The sequence below is a fragment of the Aquila chrysaetos genome, chromosome 14, assembly GCF_900496995.4.
Source record: "Aquila chrysaetos chrysaetos chromosome 14, bAquChr1.4, whole genome shotgun sequence".
In the NCBI taxonomy this organism is placed as follows: Eukaryota; Metazoa; Chordata; class Aves; order Accipitriformes; family Accipitridae; genus Aquila; species Aquila chrysaetos.
In genome coordinates this window covers 21,505,020-21,523,519 of record NC_044017.1, presented here as the reverse complement: position 1 = coordinate 21,523,519, position 18,500 = coordinate 21,505,020, and the positions used below count along the sequence as shown (strand labels likewise).

Below are 18,500 nucleotides of genomic sequence, written 5' to 3'. Positions count from 1 at the left end.
ATTACGCAGAGTTCTCCTATAAATTTGTTGGTTTTTTTTTTTAAATTGGTTCTTTTTTTAACTTATGCTGACAGTACGTGTACGGTGCTGTGTAACAGCCTGACGACGGCTCTGGGAGCATACCCTTCTTTAAAGTCATTAGAAAGGTTAAGCTTTTGTGAGAATCTTCTGCGATGTTTTTCAGTGTCTCGTTGTAAGGACGAGTTGTTTTAGAGCAGTTACTTTAGCAGAACTGCCTCACAAGTGCTTGTTTTATTCTTGGCATCTTGTTAGCGTGACACCTTACAGACACCCAAAGTCAAGACACAGTTCTGGGAACGTCACATTCATCTCAGATAAGGCTAATGCAACAGCAAGAGGATGACTTTATCCTAAACTTGGCTACTGTCAAAATCTTTTTGCAAAGACAAGCCTAAATGTGTCTCACTTGATTCTCTAGGATTCACATCCCTAATAAATTCAGACAAACCACCATCACTTGGAGAGCACGGCGCCAGCAGGAACGCGAACGCGACCCTTAACGCCTACGACGTCGGTGCGGCGAAAGCGAAGCGCCAAAGAAGCTGCCTCGCAACGCGCGGAAACTTAACTACTGACCACTCCAGTGCAACTATCATTAAATAAAAGGTTCTTTGGCTGTAATATCAGCTTGATCCTCCCCCCCCCCCTTCCCCAGCTACCGCAGGGCTGGCGCCGGGCCAGCGTAAGCGACGCGGTACCTTGGTGCCATCTACAGGCCGGCCCGCCCCGCTCCGCCCGTGGCGAGAGGCAAGCCCCCCTAAAATAAATTAAGACAGCGCCGCATTTAAATCTTTATTAGCAAGGAATTATTAGACCTAAGAAAAACTAATGCTGGATTTGGTTGAAATATGAGTTTCTCAGCCTCCTAATCCCTCCTCATATGGCGTATTTCACAGTTTAAAATGAGTTATGACAGATCACTTATGCATTACTAAGATGAGAAAATATTTACAATGGGCTGACTTCTTTTTCCTGCATAATTCAGATGTATTCAGAGAATGCATTCCTTTCAAAAGTATGCTTTGGCCATTTTTTAACATACGCAACAAACTGTCTCTGCGATACCAACTTTCATCTATTACAACAAAATCGTTTTGAACGCAAAACAGAGGAAGACTTCCGTATGGCTTAGTTATATCCTACCAACAAACCACGTGCTTCACAGATGAAGTAGCTTGGAAATTTGGCCGTCTTTCTTAGGGTAAAAAATTAACCCCTTCAGGAACACTAACTTAGCAAGGTTCTAAATCAGCTTGAACTGTAAAAGAAACTCAAGCCAACTCACTTTGCAATTTGAAACTGAATGTACATATCCCTTCAATCTTGAAACAGTCAAGTTTTCTGACTGAAATTTAGCATATAAGGAAACAGTTTTTCTTCTTCAATAACTTTTACATTTGGACACTCAAATACTGGGGAGAAAAAAAAAAGTCTTTTGGTGGTTTTTTTTCAGTTTTGTTTATGCACATGTATGTGCAGATGCACAGATGCATAACAGTCCTTTAACAATCAGTATTCTTCAAAGCCCAAAGTATCAGAGGCATTTTACAAATGCATGGTTAAGCCCCAGGTAAATGATAGCGGGGTCAAGTTTTGGGTTTTGTTTGTTTTTGTTTTGTTTGGGTTTTGTTTTTTTTGTTCCCCCCATAATGTAACTAAATTAAATTAGACTGAAACAAAAAAACCCCACAACCTAGTGGCACTTTTAATACTGGTTGATCGGGCACTTGTATGCAGTACTTATAGACCAGTAAAAGTGCTCGTTTACCTGTCTGGTGTGTAAGGGGCCCTTTGTCTTGAAGCCTCCTTGGGAACTGCACTCTGAGGCACTGAAGTGATCTGAACTAGTGGAAGAGCGTTTGGAAAGGGTGTCACAACCACCAACAAAGGTGTTGTCCAACGGGAGTTCCTGAATCACGTGGTGCTTTTTCACTGAAACTGGAGTGTCAGGTTTGAGATGAAAAGCAGACTGCGGAGAGGCAGATTTGTAATGCTTGGCAAGGTCAGGACTGTTAGGCTTAAAGGTTGTTGGTGGTGCTGTGCCCCAATCAAATCTTCCTATACTTTGCTCCTCCAGCTCTGCTGGAAGGCTTATTGTCCCGTTGATAGGTTCATGAACTGCATCATCAGGTTTGGACTCCTCAATGGTCACAAAGTTCAAAAGAGAGCTCTTCGGAGATTTCCTTTTTTTCCTTTTCTTTTTCTTGTTTTGCTTGTTCTCCTGATTGGGAGACATCCACTCAGCACCTTGCTTGCTCCTCTGGGCGGCTTTGAATCTGGATGCGTGTCGACAGCGAACGAGAACCGTGACAAATATCACCACTATGACAACCATGGCACCCGCCACAATAGCGATCATGATCGTGAGATAGTCCTCGTTTTGGTAGGGCTGGCTACTGTCCCCTATGTTCCGGTCCAAAGGCGTTTCCATAGTCCTGCGTATCAAGTCATAAATATAAGAGGCATTTCCAGCAGTATCATTTACATACAAAAATACAAGCACGAGAGTATGCAGGGATTTGGGATAACCCAAATCACTTATGTTGACAACTAAGCGATGCAGCCCCACATCATTAAGAGTTGGTTTTTCTTCCAGAGTGATATTACCTGTCACTGGATCAATCCGAAACAAACCCTTGTTATTTCCGCTTACAATTGTGTACTTAAGCTCGGCATTCATGCCAGTGTCTATATCCACAGCAAAGACTTCGGCTACCACCGATCCTGGAATTGCCGAGAGTGGCACTAGCTTAAAAGAAGTATTAGAAGGTGGGTAGATGACAACGGGGCTGTTATCATTAACATCCATGACGTTTATGGTTACTTTCGCTGTAGAAGAGCGAGGAGGTTGCCCTCCATCCACTGCCTTAACATCAAAGGTGTAGGAGCTCTGCTGTTCTCGATCAAAAGAAACATTGGACTTTATAACTCCAGAGTACGGATCCAGCACAAAGTTTTCATTGTCATTCAGGATGGAAAGGGTCACTGCTTTATTTTCCCCGGCATCCGCATCGGTCACCGTGATCACCCCCACCGTGCTATACTTTGGTAAGTTCTCCGATACGAAAAACTGGAAGTGATTATGAGTAAATTTGGGACTGTTGTCATTTTCGTCCAACACAGTAACAATTACAGCTGCTTGACTCTGCAAAGGAGGGGTGCCATTGTCTCGGGCTGTAACAGTGAAAATGAAACGTTCCTGCTCTTCTCTGTCAAAAACTCTGGAGGCTGTCAAAACTCCTGTCTTTCGATCCAGATCGAAAAAGGAGGCATTAGGGCCGAGCTGATAAACAATGTCTGCATTTTTCCCACTGTCTTCATCTGTGGCACTAATAGTTGTTAAGTATAGACCACGTCGGTTGTTTTCAGAAACTGACAGCTCAATTACAGGCTGGCTGAAAATCGGAGGGTTGTCATTTTCATCCTCCAGTTTAACTCTTACCAGGGCAGTCTGGTTCAAACTGGGCTTGCCAGAATCAGAAGCAACAATTTTAAAGCTGAATTCTTTGGTGCCCTCATAGTCCAACAGGGAAGAGGTCTCTAACAAATACTGGTTGTCGTAAACGGCCTTCAAGTGGAAGGGGACCTCTCTCTCAATGAAACAGATCACTTTGCCGTTCACATCAGTGTCCTTATCTGAAACCGTAATTAGGGCAATCTTTGTATTGATGGGATCTTTCTCAGATAAGTACACTGTGCCATTGATGGGACTTATTATGTACCTGAGGTCTATGTTAGGAGGGTTATCGTTTACATCAGTGACATTGATGGTAACAGTTGCCCGGGCCGGTGTAGAGCTACCATCACTAGCCAGCACCGTCACTTTGTGAATAGCAGTCTCTTCTCGATCTAAGGACCTCTGAACTGTAATCAGCCCTGTGGTGTTGTTTAAAGCAAAAAATCTTTTGGTTGCAGGGGCGACTTGGGCACCAAAAATGTATCTGATTTCTGCATTGCTTCCTATATCTGCATCTGTAGCATGAAGCTGAATTACAGAAGTGCCTACAGGGGCATTCTCTGGTATATGAACCTCTACTTGACTCTCTTTAAACACTGGCCTGTTATCATTGACATCACTTACTGTGACTTGCAGGATGGCTGTGCTGGATTTCTGGGGGGTACCTCCATCCTCCACCTTGATTTTCATCACGTAGGTGTCCTTTTGCTCTCTATCCAAGTTCTGCTGCACGATCAGCTGAGGCCATTTCTCTCCTTCGGGAGTTTCTACAATATCCAGTCCAAAGACACTCTGCCCGTTTAACAACTCGTAGTGCTGCACACCGTTGAAACCTGTGTCGGGATCTGTTGCTGATGGGATTGGAAAGCGACTGTTGATCAGAGTGTTTTCTGGGATGGAGATATTGATGACAGGGGATGGAAACATGGGTGCATTGTCATTAGTATCCTTTACAATGATTTTTATTTTGATCAGCCTAAAAAAGTCATTGGGGAGAATCACCACTTCGAGTTCAAAGAAACACTCGTTTTCTTCTGCATAGGAAGCTCCAGCACAGAGTTTTTCTCTGTCTATTCTGTTAGATGTCGTAAAGATTTCCCCGGTGTTACTGGACACTTTGACCAGAGGGGCATCCCCTGCTTTAGACACCAGTCTGTAGACAAGGCTGGCACTGGTCCCCGTGGCAGCGTTGATGTGAGAAATGTTCAGGTCCTTTGGTATGTTCCCTATGGGTACGTTTTCAGGCAGCTCCTCTCTAATAGTGTAAATAAGTTCTTGAGCTACAGCAGAATCCAGCCTTAAACAGGCAATCAAAGCGGCCAACAGGTAAAAATCCCTCAGGTCCATGATAATGTTTTTATTCTCTTTTCCCGGATTTTAGGACTTAAAGGTTTCCAGAGAGGAATGATGTGCGATTTGCAAGAGGAGGCATGCATGGACTGCAGGATGCATTACATCTCATTTCTTATTTGGAGACAGCACTGTCAACACAACCACACAGAACAGCATTATTGGTTTTTTAGGCATGACAAATCCACAGTCGCCAACTACTACCTGTTTTTGCAATGCACGCTTGCAGCAGTACGTTTTCCCACTGCTCCCTTTTACAAGCAATCCCTCCGGACAAATGCACCAATATCCCGTCGGCTGCATTTGCACAGAGCGAGAATGGAAATAACTACTTGCAGGATTAAGGGTAGCTACCGTTTTCAACACGTACTTTCTGAATAATTTCGTGGTACACCGTGTAAGCCGTAACGTGCATTACCCCGCTACCCTCCTCCACCCAGTCATTTGGTGCAAGTAAAAAATCTTCCCGCACTACTTCTGGATTCTAACTGCTATGTCAGCTGCCAAATGCAATTTGTTGTTTGCTTCCACACGTATTTTTTTTAGCTCTTGCAAACCAGCTTTCTCTCTGCTCCTTGTGCCTCGCATCCCCCTCCACAGCTTTGGTACTGGGAAATAACCACCCGGACATGCTGCTGCTGCAGCAGGCGTCACTGGCTACTTCACATCCCTGTTAACTGATGAGACAATAACAGGACTTACAGTTTCTTACACTCTCAGCTCAATGTTTCCTGTCCAGATGTTGGATACTTCTCCTTCTGTTTAATAACCTTAAACTTTCTTTCTTTGTTTTTAAACACAGTCTACATCAGGAGGCTGGAAATTCCAAACGCAACTTAGGAGCAGCCCGCATGTTTACAGATGGGGGGGGGGGGGGGGGCGGGAATCTATTTTCTGATGACGAGAGGAGGAAAAAGGTGCAGCCTTTCCCCATTGACACTGATCTCCCTTCAGGATGTTATTAGCAGCTGCCACACATAAATACTGCAGACTAATAATGCAGGTGACAAAAAAAAAGGCAAGCTACAGCCAGACTTCTGTTTGCATGCTCTGCTAACGGCGAATTATCCGGGTGCAAGGCTGCCGGCACCTCCAGTTTGGCGGAACCGGGCAGCCCCTAAGCACTAATCTTATCTGCATTAAGCTGCACGATAGCTGATGCCCGTGATTACTTCCAGCAGAGTGATGCAGGTAGGGATGCAGAGACAGCGAGTAGGTGAGCCTTTGCCACCAACATCAACTGAATCCGAAACACTGATTCTTTCCCTAGAGAAATACACTGCGCGTTGGCTTTTTTTCTTTTTTTTTTTTTCCCCTTTAAATGAAATGCATCACAGTGTATGGGTAACTTTGCACTTACGTTGGTTGTCTACCTTTGACGATCTGCTGCAGCTAAGCAATGATCTGTTCCAGCAGATACAGCACAATGCATCTGGTAAACCACCAGTTTTGGAGAAATCAGCAGCAGCCAAACGCGTCCTCCTTGAGATATTTGTTGCTTCGGGGTGGCAAATTAGCAACTCCAGGGAACAAATTCACAGTTCCGTCGTTAGTCATCCTCTCCACGTTTCATTTCTATTAAGCGGCGATCCTTCGGGCGTTTAACGTGCACGCAACAACCCAAACAAACAGCAAGCAAAAATCCGGTGCACTTCTTTAGACCGGGGGTATTTTCCACTCTGCACTGCACACGGTTTCCATCCCTCCCTCGGCAGAGCAGAGCCAGCTACATGAAGTCTGCAACTTCTTACTGGAAATGACAAGAGTTGGTCTGGCGGTGCTTCTCTCTCCCTCTTTACCTCTGGGGTGATAGTTGCCCACCAAAAAAAAAAAAAAAAAAAAAAAAAAAAAAATTAAAATAAAAAAATCCTAATAGGTTATTGCTTTAGTGACGGGAGGAAGCGACGGCGCTCTCTCTCCCTCCTTCCCTCCCTCTCCCTCCCTCCCAGCCTCTCTCCCTCGCACACGCTCTCTCCTTCTCTCTCTCTCTGAACTGAAATTCTTGATATAACTCTCAATAAGCCCAGAGGGAGGGGGTGAGCGGCGCGAAGCCCCCCCTCCCGCCGCACCGCATTGGCCCGCGCCGGCGGGGGCGGTGGCTGCCGGAGCTCGGCCCTGGCATTGGCCGCCGGGCACGTCGCTCCCCGGCCCGCCCGGCCGGCGGGGGCGGGCGGGCGGCGCAGCGGCTCCGCGCCGCGCGGAAGAGGGCTGGGCGGGGGGCGCGGGGGGGTCGGCCGCGGGCGCGGAGGCAGGCGCGGTGCGGGGGGGGGGGGCAATCCGCGGTCGCCCCGGGGGGGGGGGGGGGGGGGCAGCGCAGCAGGGGTCGGGGCCGGGGCGGTGGGCGCGGAGGCGGGCTCGCGAGTAGCCCCGCGGTAATGCGGAAACCCCAGGGTTGGGGGTGGGTTTGGGCCGGCGGTGGCTTGTTTTGGGGGGTGGGGGTGGGTTTTTTTTGGGGGGGGGGGTGCCTCCGAGCGCACCCCCCCGCCCCTGCGCGGGGGAGCGGGAAGCGCGGCCGCCCGCCGTGCGGTTGCGGGTCCGGCGCGGCGCGCTGGCGGCCGCGCAGTTCCCGCCGCGGGAAACACCCTGCCCCGGCCCGCCTCCGCGCGGTTCGACTTTATATTTAATACATGCCTTTTCATCTATAATTCACGCCGCTCTGACTCCAGCCCCGTCTCGGCTCCCATTTACGCCTGCACACCTTTCTCCTTCCCCTTCCCGAAGGGTCAGCCGAGATGCTTGCCGAAGGAGGGAGAGAGCTGCTCGGCGGGTTTGGGTTTTGTCTGCTTAAACATTGAGCTGGAAAACGTTCCCCTCTGTGGTTTGATAAATAATAAAAGTGATCATTTCGCCTTCCCCGTAAATGACACAGGTAAATTATCCGGCTAGCCACAAGAAGCATCACATGCCTGGAAGGCAGTGTAATAAAATGCCGATGTATTACAATATGAGTGACCTCAAAAGTGTGACAAGAAGATGATTATAGTGCATTATATATAGTGCGTTAAATGTATTGCCTTTTTCAACGTTTTCTGAAGCATGAATGAACCTTCGTTTGACTGTGCTTTTATTGCTAGCTTTTCTTAGCTTGAACTTGCGAGCCGTATGACACAGTACCTATCCAATTTAGCGTGCCCAGGGACGTGGCCACGCTGGCTGCTGTTTCTGGTTAAGCCTTTCAAATATATATGCACACAAAACCCAAAGGTAACGTTTGACTGTTTCTCTACGCGGTACTGTATCTAGATAATTCACGCATTTTCAGTTGATAGCGTTGGCCAGCTAAAGGTCCGAGTTCCTACTTTGGAAGATTTTACGTTTTCAGATGCAGGCTCCTACCTTTAGACTCCCATATGCGTCTGCACATACGACACAGTGTTAACTAATGGTGGAAGCTGCTTGTATCTGTCAGAGGTCAGTAATTTGCATGGCTTGGTATTGTGTGGTACATACTGATAAACGTACATATCCTTGCTAGTCATAGGGATGCAGACGCTGTATGTGAGCACTGCACATCCTGTAATCCCATGATGTGTAAAGATTAAACACTCTTTAGTTTTGCTGTGCTTTGTATTTGTGTCCAAGAGACTCCTGTTACAGATACACACGGAAAAAAATTGATCCTGGTTTTGATGACATCGAGTAATGGTAGCAAACGGAACTGAATCTAATAATAGTTCAAGAAAAACCTTCATTATGTAATACAGAAAGGATGGCTAGAGCCCCAGCATTGAAAGTCAAGCAAGTGACATGAAGGAGCAACCTTACTGCCAAACCACTTAGAAAAAGAATTCTGTGAATGAATTAAGTATGCAGTTCTTTCGTCTTTTAAAATACAAAGCAGAACAGCCATTAATAAAGAAGATAATTAGAACTACTAGCATTCTGCGTAATGCAGTCTGCTTCTGAAATACGGCATGTTTATGTATGCGTTAATAATGCACACATTTTTCCTGACACTAGTCATATCACAGCAGTATGGCATCACAGACGTTTTATAGCCTCATTCTAGTAACATCACAGACATATAACATTCTTATTCTAATCACACCATAGTCATTTCAATGTCACATTGTAGTCACATCACATAGCCTGGTAATAATTATTTAACTTTATTGCTAAGCTGAATAGTTTTCTGTTTGCTCAGGGATGACTTTAACTTGTAGTCAGAACTGATTAGTACATGCTCATAAATGAACTCTTCTCATGTACACAGGGTTAGCCTCATGAAGAGTTAGGAACAGAAAAAAAAAAAGTAAAATTTCAATGCGTGGGACGATGGTGGCTGTTCGATTTAAACCCAGCCCGGTCACAGGTCACAATAATAGCATATTTTTGCTGTTTTCTCAAGTTATTTTAAAAAGCCAAAGATGTTTACGTGCAGACCTGTCATGTTAATGTTTATGTGCTTGCTTTAAAATGCTGTAGTTCTTTAATCATGCATTATTAACCTCACAGAAGAGGCAGGTCTTCAGACCGTAGTATTTGCAGAACAGATTGTAAAATTGAGGCCCGGAGTACTGAAGGGGCTAGAACTGTCACAATTGCTTCTAATAATGGGAGAAAATGAATAGAAAGGGCTGAGTTCCTGCGCGGGAGCTGGAATCGCCCAGTGCGGCGTTGCGCTGCGCCTGAAACGTGAGTGAGGACCTGCTCGGAAACAGTTCCCACGTTCACTTGAGTAGCCATGTTTTATCCTCCAGTAAATGTTTATTCGCTCACTCTTATATTTGAGAAAACTGCCGTATTTGATGTTACGCTTTCCTCAAATACAGCTATGTACCATTATTTATACTGCTCCTTAATAGTCTCCTTTCTTTACTGTGATGTATTAGGCTTTTGTCTGCATATAAGAACACTGGACTCCTAATCACATCATAACCTATTAAAATGACTTCTGTATTATAGCATATTAACTATTCATCCACATCATTGCTTGTTATCTTCGCTTCCATATTATTATGTATCAAATTCTTTTCCATATCGTATTTGACTCAAATTCTAGCATGCTAGAAACTGACTCCAATTATTCTGTACTAGCTATAGTCAAATTGCACTAAATGGAATTGCTTACATTGTATCATACTGGCTACAGGCTCACACAATACATTATACATGAAACTGATTCACATTATGCTTAGCTAACTAAAGACTTTAATCTTGAAGTGCTGAGCATAAAATGCTATCATTCTTCACTGAACTGGCTCTGGTCACTTGATCATTTTGTACCTGGGATTGCCTCTTACAGGCTGTTATTATTAAAGCAAAATGGCTTTTCCTCTCCTGCAGTTCTACCACTTTCTACGGAGAGCTGATTCATATGCTAATGAACGAGCTCTTTCACTTCATGCCATCGCACTGCAACACTGGCACCTCACCTATGGTGCACCTATAGCATGTCCGCTTCAGTCCCGCACAGTGAGAAAATGCGTTACAAACATCTGCTTGTGTGTTCAAATAGCAGGTTATGTGCTAGCTATTTAGCAATCCTTAGCATTATCCCTGGAGGCCTTGTTTCTTAAATGTTGCTTAAGTCATTAGCAAATACAGCCTTGGTCCCATTGCCAGTAGGACATATTCAAGGCCAAATTGCCGGTTCTGCTGAGATCTTTCAGGGTGTTCCTGATGTCGTTGTCCCCGAAAGAGAAGGAGTTCGGAGTTCAGTGTGGCAGGTGAGAAGCGAGGACTCGTCCTGTTACAGATAGTATTTAATCCATGAAGTAGTCCACCTCCACAGGGCAGACAGGCATTTGCTCGACTCCAACTAGCACTGGCGTTGCTCTGTCCTTGCCTCGGGCTTCTGCCGCACTTCAGTCCCACGGCAACCTCGGGAAATCCACTTCTTACATGAAGTACTGGGCCAAAAAGTGATGCTTATCATCTGCTGCGCTCCTAACCCCCAAAACTTCAGGGAGTCTGAAGACAAGAATGCCACGAAGGTGGGAGCAGCATACGGAGAGAATTGTGGAGCCCATGTTTTCTGCACATCCTTACAGGTGTGTTTCTCCTTACAAGCATGCTGCTTTTGTCCAGACTTTATACAACTAATGGTTTGGTTTTCAGGAGCTTGCTTCAGAGTTTCCTTCTCTTCTTGGGCGGAGGGATTGAACCTGGAGTCTTTATTTACGTGAGTAGTTCAAATGAAGTCAGTGGAAAGATTTTTGGTAATGTAAACCGTACATAACTACAGCATTTCAAAAAGCCAGGTAATTGAATTATAAATTATATTTAATATATTTAATATACTCATTTTTATAATTTCAATTTAATTGTTTTTCAGAATGGTCGTGAAGGCTCTAGGAAAGGAAGAGCTCTTAAGCAAACAGTTCAGGACTATATATTAATCTGTACTCTTAAATAAACAGTAATAGCTAAGTCAGTTAATGATGAATAATTTAAGCCAATCGAGCTGCTGAGATGGGGCAATAGTTGCAGAATTGGGGCCCTTTTATTGTATCTTTCTTCAGGAAAATAAACTCAGTCCCTGGATAATCAAATCACAAAAGGGGCAGGTGACGACCTTCATTCCATTTGAATGGCAGAACTAAATTTAACTGAATTTGCCATTTTTTTTTGTGACTGACAAAGATTGCAAATGTCAGTTCGTGGCTCTGAAGGGTCTACAAATGCACAAGCTGAAAACTGGCATTTTGCAGTGCCAGTGTTTAATCCCTGTCACTGTACAATTCAGCAAGGTGCCGAACTCCCATTAATTATTGCTGTTTATTTAAAGGTACAGATTAACGTACAGACTTTAATTGTTTGCTTGAAAGTGTGTGTGGGTTTTCTCTCCTTCACAGGGCTTTAGTAACTATTTAGTAAAACAATAAAAATCAATTTGGATATAGCAAAAAGAGAATAATAAACAAGTGCCATTTAAAATGCAATTATTGGACCACTTAAAAGAGATGTAATTGCATGTGGCACAAAAAGAAAAAAAAACCGCTTTATTCTTTCCTACCCTCACGTTATTTATTACGATGGAAGTAGCTGATGAATCAGAATACAGAAGCAGATTCCAACCAGTGTGCTTTTGTGTAAGGTGAAAATATTCCAAGACCTGCAAATAACCTGATGTCTTATTGATGCTTTATTGTTTAAAAACAGAAGGAAAAAGACAGGAAAAGAAAGGAAGTCTAAAGGTTTTCAGACAAAATAGTGTCTGAAGAAAGCTTTACTAAAGCATTTTAATTTCCATCAAAACGGTAATGTAAATCTAATTGATGGAGTTATGCTGATGCAATGTTGACAGGATCAGAATGAGACCCGAAGCGTGGAATGAGACCTCCTTCAGGCATTTACTTTGTTTTTCTGCTTTCAACTTCTGACCTGCTCCTTGCTTGCACAGAAAATAGAAAATGCTCAATTTAAATCAATATATATACTCACACTAACTTGCATTAGTGAGATTGACATCTTTACATCCAGATTTGAACCTAAATATCTTCTGTTTTTCAGTTCTACTCCGATGTCAGTCATGCCTCACCATTTACAGAAGGTTACTAAGGTAGTGAAGCTTGATTAAACTATGTCCTCTGGGGAAAAAAATACTCGATCGACATAGACATAGCTTCATTCTTTAAATTACAGATAGGCAGGCAGACAGATGACTAATTTCTGTTTAAAAGCGTTGTGCTGTTATGATCGCTTCTTCTTATTTCTAACACTTTCGCTTTTCTTAACATTCCAGTTAAACCAAGGGATCTACGGGTTTGAGGTTTTGTCTTTTGGGGGTGGTATGTTTTGCGTTCTGATAGTAGAAATATTGCAATAGCTACACCCTTTTGTTGAGCAGATTAAGCCCAGCTATTTACCATGCATATGCACTGAAGGGAAGAGCACTGATTCCTGAACCGCGTCGCTTTTCTGTGCCCCTGTGGTATGACTGCGATCCTCAAAGAACCTTTGTTTTTCAGGGCTCGAGAGCTGTAAAAGAGAAGGTGTGCATCCTCCTCCTGCGGGCAGCAGTACCCCGACTCTGTACATGCCACCATGTTCTGGGAAAGTGCTTTGATGTAATTTTGGCTTTCTGGAGGCTAATTCTTCTCAGAGCTCCTCTTGATGTGGAAGCCAGTATTCTGCAGAGTGCCCATGCAGAGCTGAGCCCGAAAGATAGGACTGATCCAAACAAAATTACTCTCATTAAAACAATGGGGGGAAAATTACAGGTCTGTGGTATGGATTCAGGGAATAGGAAATGTCACCAAATATCTTCGCATTCATTTACATTCTGTTCAATACCCTGAAAATATTTAGGTTCTAGACAAGAGAAAAAAAATCTGAATGACCACAGTTTGACCCGTCCATAGATTTTCACCCTTCCACTCAGTGACTTTATCGGCCAGGTTCCTTAATAGGCAGAAGTTACTTGAAGTTTTAAAGTAAATAATGTGTTATCATGTACGTGGTAAGTTGTAATGTAAGCAAAGTAAAAATAGACAGATAATGGGACAGTACTTTCTCTTCATGGGAACTTACTGGGCATTCATAGTCAGAAAATAGTTTAGGGGAAGAATAAGACAGAGAGTTTCATTGGCTTTCCTTTTTTACTGCTAATAAATCACTGCTTCTGCCTCCCATGTTGACAAGTGGCAGATGTTTCAGCACAAACTCCATCAAAGTTAGTCATTTTGTCCTCTTCCTTATCAATGTTTCTGTCGCTCTGAGGACGACATGCCTCAGGAAATAAGTAAGCACCTATCTATAGGGGCATCACTCAGTCATGCTTAGGCAATTATCACAGCAAAACACACCTCAGACTGATCAATAATTGCTTTCCTTGTCAAATTTCTGGATGTCACAAGCAACACCAAAGAGAGGGATCAGACCAGAGCAAAGCCTTGTCTAGACAGGTAGATTAAATTGCTTTTAGTCCTAACAGAGGCAGGAGGGTGCCACAGTGGTCCACAGCAAAGCCTAACAAGGCACCCATCTCCGTCTGCCCAGCAACTGGGCTTGGGCAGACTCAGGTTGCGTGAGCAAGGAAAATCCTCCCTCCCAGGGAGGACACCTCAGAATCCAAAAAATCCAATATTAGGAATCACTTGGAAGTGCCATAGTTTTTCCCTAGCAAAGTTTGTTCTGACATATGCCAAAAAGTTGTTATTTTGAGATGGATTTACAGGGATCAGTGCTTAGATTCCCTTTCATATCTCTGCCTTTCCCCTTTATCTTTTTAAAGCTTGGATAGACTGAAGGCCTTCTGGCTGATTAGCTTATATCCGTGCTTGCAAACCTCAGGCCTGTGATGAGGAGAGGATACTTGTTTCCAAGATACGATATTTTGGAAAACAGTGACTCAAGTTTGTTCAGAGTCCTATTTAGACGTTCTTTTTCTGTATAGTGTATAGCTATGTAACTATTTGTCACTGAAGACAGTAAATTTGTGCAATAAAAAAAAGAAACCTACAGATTTTCTTGGACTGAAACGCATGTGATGCTAGGAGAAGACACATGAAGGCATAATAAAAAAATGATGAGTTTATCTCATTTCTGTAATTGGGAGGTCTTTTACATTCAGGCATTACAAAGTATGTCAGTCACTGTAAAACCAGATCCACCCTGCCTATGCTATTATCATACCAGTGAGGAGTAGTAATTACAAAGCCTTTTTTTTCCCTACTGGTGCACTGCTGTCAATCCCCCAAAACACCTCCACAATTTAGTAAACTTCATATACTGAACAGCAGTCATTTCAAAGGTGGTCTTCAGCTATTGCTTGGTTTACATTGCTGTTCAGCTGATTCTTGACTGAGCAATGTAGGGAGTCTTACTGAAGAGGATTTTTTTCATATAGCATGAGTGCCAGAGGACTTCAGGATATACGATGAGGGTAGCCAGTTGTATTCAGCACAATAATATGCTGTTCATTACTGACAGAAATAAGAATTTCTTTAATCCAGAAACTATGAAATTCTTATTAACATGATTACATTTAAGTGAATGAAGAGACTGTCTCTGCTAGCCCTAGAGATACGTATTTTTTACAGATGGTATAGCAGGAATCTTTCTCTGTACATATACCTATGCTACTATGAGAGAACCAGTGGAGTTGTAGGCCTTCAATTTTCTTCCCCATTAAGTACTTGGTCTTGAATCTAAGTCTTTGAACGTGAGTGAAAATCTCCATTCCATTGATAAAAGTGTTTGTTGCAGACCCACTTTGGTGTGTGATGCGTCAGTGCCCTGTACTTTCTCTATGGAGCAACTACCCAGGTATTCCTCAGCCAGCCCAATCTGTCACTTGGAAGTATTTAATGTAAAATGCTATAAGGTAAAAGTCAAAGCTTTTGCCAAAGCTTGGCATTCTTTGGCAGTTACACATCTATGGCTAAAGGGTAATTTTTAATTTTTTTTTTTTTTTTAAATGGATATAAGCTTCCAATCAGGCTACAGAAGTTGAACCTAACAGGTTCTCTTTCAGAAGCTCATATGTTTCAGTTTTCCTAAAAATGGGGGAAAAAATTGGCCTTGAATCAGAAACATGGTTTTAAGGCACTTGGAACTCATTTTAAGATCAGGACCTGCATGTCTTAGTAGTATTGAGAGGAAGTAATGTTGAGAACCCAGCTCCTCCCCACAAAATACAGACATGAGGCTCATTTTCATAATTCTTTCTTTAATTGTATGAAGTTAGCATTACAAATGATTATGTCAGTGTTCCCACATAGCCTAAGGCAGCTCTAATTTAAAGTATACTGTCACAAATTCTGTTCTCATTAACACTGATACTGCTTGTTCTGATGTGAAGTAGATCTTGCATAATACTGTAAGACCACTGAGAAGATAAGTGGTTAAAAAAACCCAAAGCCTCAAAAAACAGATCTAAAGTAAGTTATGGACAGAATATAGGCATCTGCCTTGTAATGCAATCCTGAGAAGATATGAACTTAAATGTCATCAAACTGGAGGAAGTTTCTCCACAGCATGCTTCAATTTACCTAGTTAAAATTTCTGAGAAGCTGAGCTTGTACTTTTGTGGCTGTTCAAAAGCTTCTTAGTCTTGGCCTGTCTGAGCAACACATATCTCAAGCCTATCAGGGTCTACAAATAAGATGCTTTTCCTCTTCTCACTGGATAAAACAGTGCATGCCTACAAAATCAAGCTTTGTGTAAAACATAGCGCGTTTTGTTTTGCCTTATTTTTAAGCACAACCATGAAATTTGTGTTTAAATGGTTTTAATATTCCTTTAGCTCAGAAGGCACTTATTCAGTTTTTGTCTTTATACACTCAAAATCACAACTCCTAATTTCTGGAAGAACATCTTAACTGTGTCTCCTGACGATGCTGTTCACTTTGATACTATGGTTAAAGTCCTATCGGGACAGGTTATGTGGGGGTGTGTGTGCTGACTCCCAAGCACAGTGGTAAGACTGGAGGGAGAGTCTCGGCTTACATTCCCTCCTCCACGAACTGTGTACGTCCCTTGCATGAAGCAGTCATTGAAGAAAATCCTGCGCCCTGTCAGTAAGCCTGACTCTCCATGAATAACCAGCGAGTTGCAGGTGAAGATACTCTGCTAACGGAAGGGTGGTGCACGCGCGAATCACACAGGACAGAAGGAAAAAAACCTCTTGGCTCTCCCGCTTACTTGGAGAACTGTCAGGAATTTCCAGCCTGTGATTCAAGTGCTCTTGGTGGTTCATTTACCACTTCTAAGAGGTCTGTAACAGGTAATTCAAAAACATTCCTACTAACAGTTACGTTCAGTTTCCTAAACAGGACTCTCGTTCTTGAAGAGGATCTGCAGGGAGGTGCAAATTGACAAGTTGATCAAAATATTGCTGCAAGATGTACAGCTACACGCTCTGCCTGTGCTTGTGGATAAATCACCATGGTAGTCACAGTTCCTTCTTCTCCGACTGGCTTAAAGGAAAGAGTGGCCTCTCATGCATTTTTGAAGGAGAGCACTCCGGAATTTGTCACTCTTCCCATGTGTTCTAGAGGCAACCAAGGTGCCCCTGGGGGGGACAGACGACTTAAGCATGGACATTTCAACCACTGAATGGCTTCCTGGAGCTCAACCTAGCCTAACTTACTAGCTCAAGTCCCCCAAAATTACCCAGACACTTTCCAAAATTTTATCTATCTGCTGTGAACCGTGTCATATGGAGGCACAAGGGGAGTTTCTGGTTTTTTTTATCAGAGAAATGTCAGAGAATGTCTTCATTATCCTGACTTTAAAAAAATCAGAATTAGAGAGTAATTAATCCTCCTTGAAGACATTTACATCTAAATAGCAGTAACTGATCTAATGAACTCAAATTTACTGTGCTACAATGAATGTAGATCATGGAACAAAGAATAGTTGGAAAAAAGATTAATATTTATACAGTGTCATTTTTAAACAAAGCCATCCAGAATAATTAAGTATGTGCGTGTATGTAAGAAGGAGTTTCAGTAATTAGGAAGCATTCCTATGGTACATTTTATAGCTTAGGATGCAATGAAAACTATTTTAATTGTATGTTAAAGAGAGGTCCTTTCTGTTGAAAGAAAACCAGAAGATTTTTGCTTCATTTTATAGATAAATATAGAAGCTCTTCTTGTTTTCACTGAAGCTGCTGAAAACTTGGCCACTGACGTCAAGAGAGCAGGCTTAGGCTCAAACAATACTTGTCAAATGTATTTCGTTCAATTTACAGCTAGTTCTTATAAACGCCCGCACATCTTCTAAATGCAGTAAACAGTGTCATCTAGAGGATATTTTTAAGTACTGCATGTCATCGACAACATGTCTTCCACAAAGATTTTGATAAGCAAAGTGAAAGCATGAAGCTAGACAGTTGCCCTGGTAATTATCTTGGGTTTTTTTTTTTAAAGTATTATTGAATACACTCTGCTTTTGGGACATCAGAAAGCCTAATACACTGTCACAGCAAAATACTTGGATGCCTTAAGGCTGTTCATTTAATTACAAGCATTTAAAGAAATTAAGCTAACATCCACTATTACTGTGAATCTTTGGTTCAGTTCAATTAAGGTGACAATATATTATATAAAATTGCCATAATAGAAAATAAGGTAATAATTTGTAATATTATGTGGTGTTAACCAGTGCATATTTAAATAATTGCCTTTAGTTATTTGTGCTTAATATAAGATAATACAAATTGCACTTAAAAAAAAAAATTATTTTTAAAACCTAACTAAAGCAAGCAAATAATAATTGTTAATTCATCAAACAATAGTATGGCACCTATGGTAGGAAATGATCTCTTTGAAAGGACTTAAAAGAGAGGCACGTTTTGAATGTCATCTTACATTGACAACGTGACATTACTACGAAGTTTCTATTATTTCCAACCTTAGATGCAGCAAGTAGCAACAATTAACAAAACCTCATTCCATTAACAGGTGATGAGTTATATATGTCTTTCTTTCCCTTTTTTCATAATTCAGTTCTGCCATTTTCTGGGCTAGAATCTTTATCAGACTTTTTTTATTTAAAAGAGCAACTAACCAACCAACCAAAACCCCTGTATGTAAATAACAATTGCTAGGAAAAGTGTTACTGCTTGCCTTAACTGAAATTGCATTTTTTTTCTGTCTAAACCACAAACATCTTCATATCCTGCAACTCTCTGCTACCCCTGCTTTGCCAGAGAAAGACTTATAAATTTCATGTGTTATCCCACTCCTGCTTGTCACAGTTTCGTATTATTTTGCAAGAA

At 42.4% G+C, this 18,500-nt stretch overlaps 1 protein-coding gene across 5 annotated transcripts in view; it reads right to left on the bottom strand.

The window, feature by feature from the left end:
• Positions 1–6,782, bottom strand: part of PCDH9 (protocadherin 9) — a 696,978-nt gene extending 690,196 nt beyond the window's left edge. For all 5 annotated transcript variants that reach the window (XM_030036363.2, XM_030036364.1, XM_030036365.1 and 2 more), the window contains exons 1-2: positions 6,189–6,782; positions 1,790–4,959 (exon numbers count right to left, since the gene is read on the bottom strand). In XM_030036363.2, the coding sequence (XP_029892223.1) occupies positions 1,790–4,825 (3,036 nt within the window). In that variant the 5' untranslated portion in view covers positions 4,826–4,959; positions 6,189–6,782. The remainder of the gene's footprint in view (positions 1–1,789; positions 4,960–6,188) is intronic.
• Between the last annotated feature and the right edge of the window lie 11,718 nt (positions 6,783–18,500).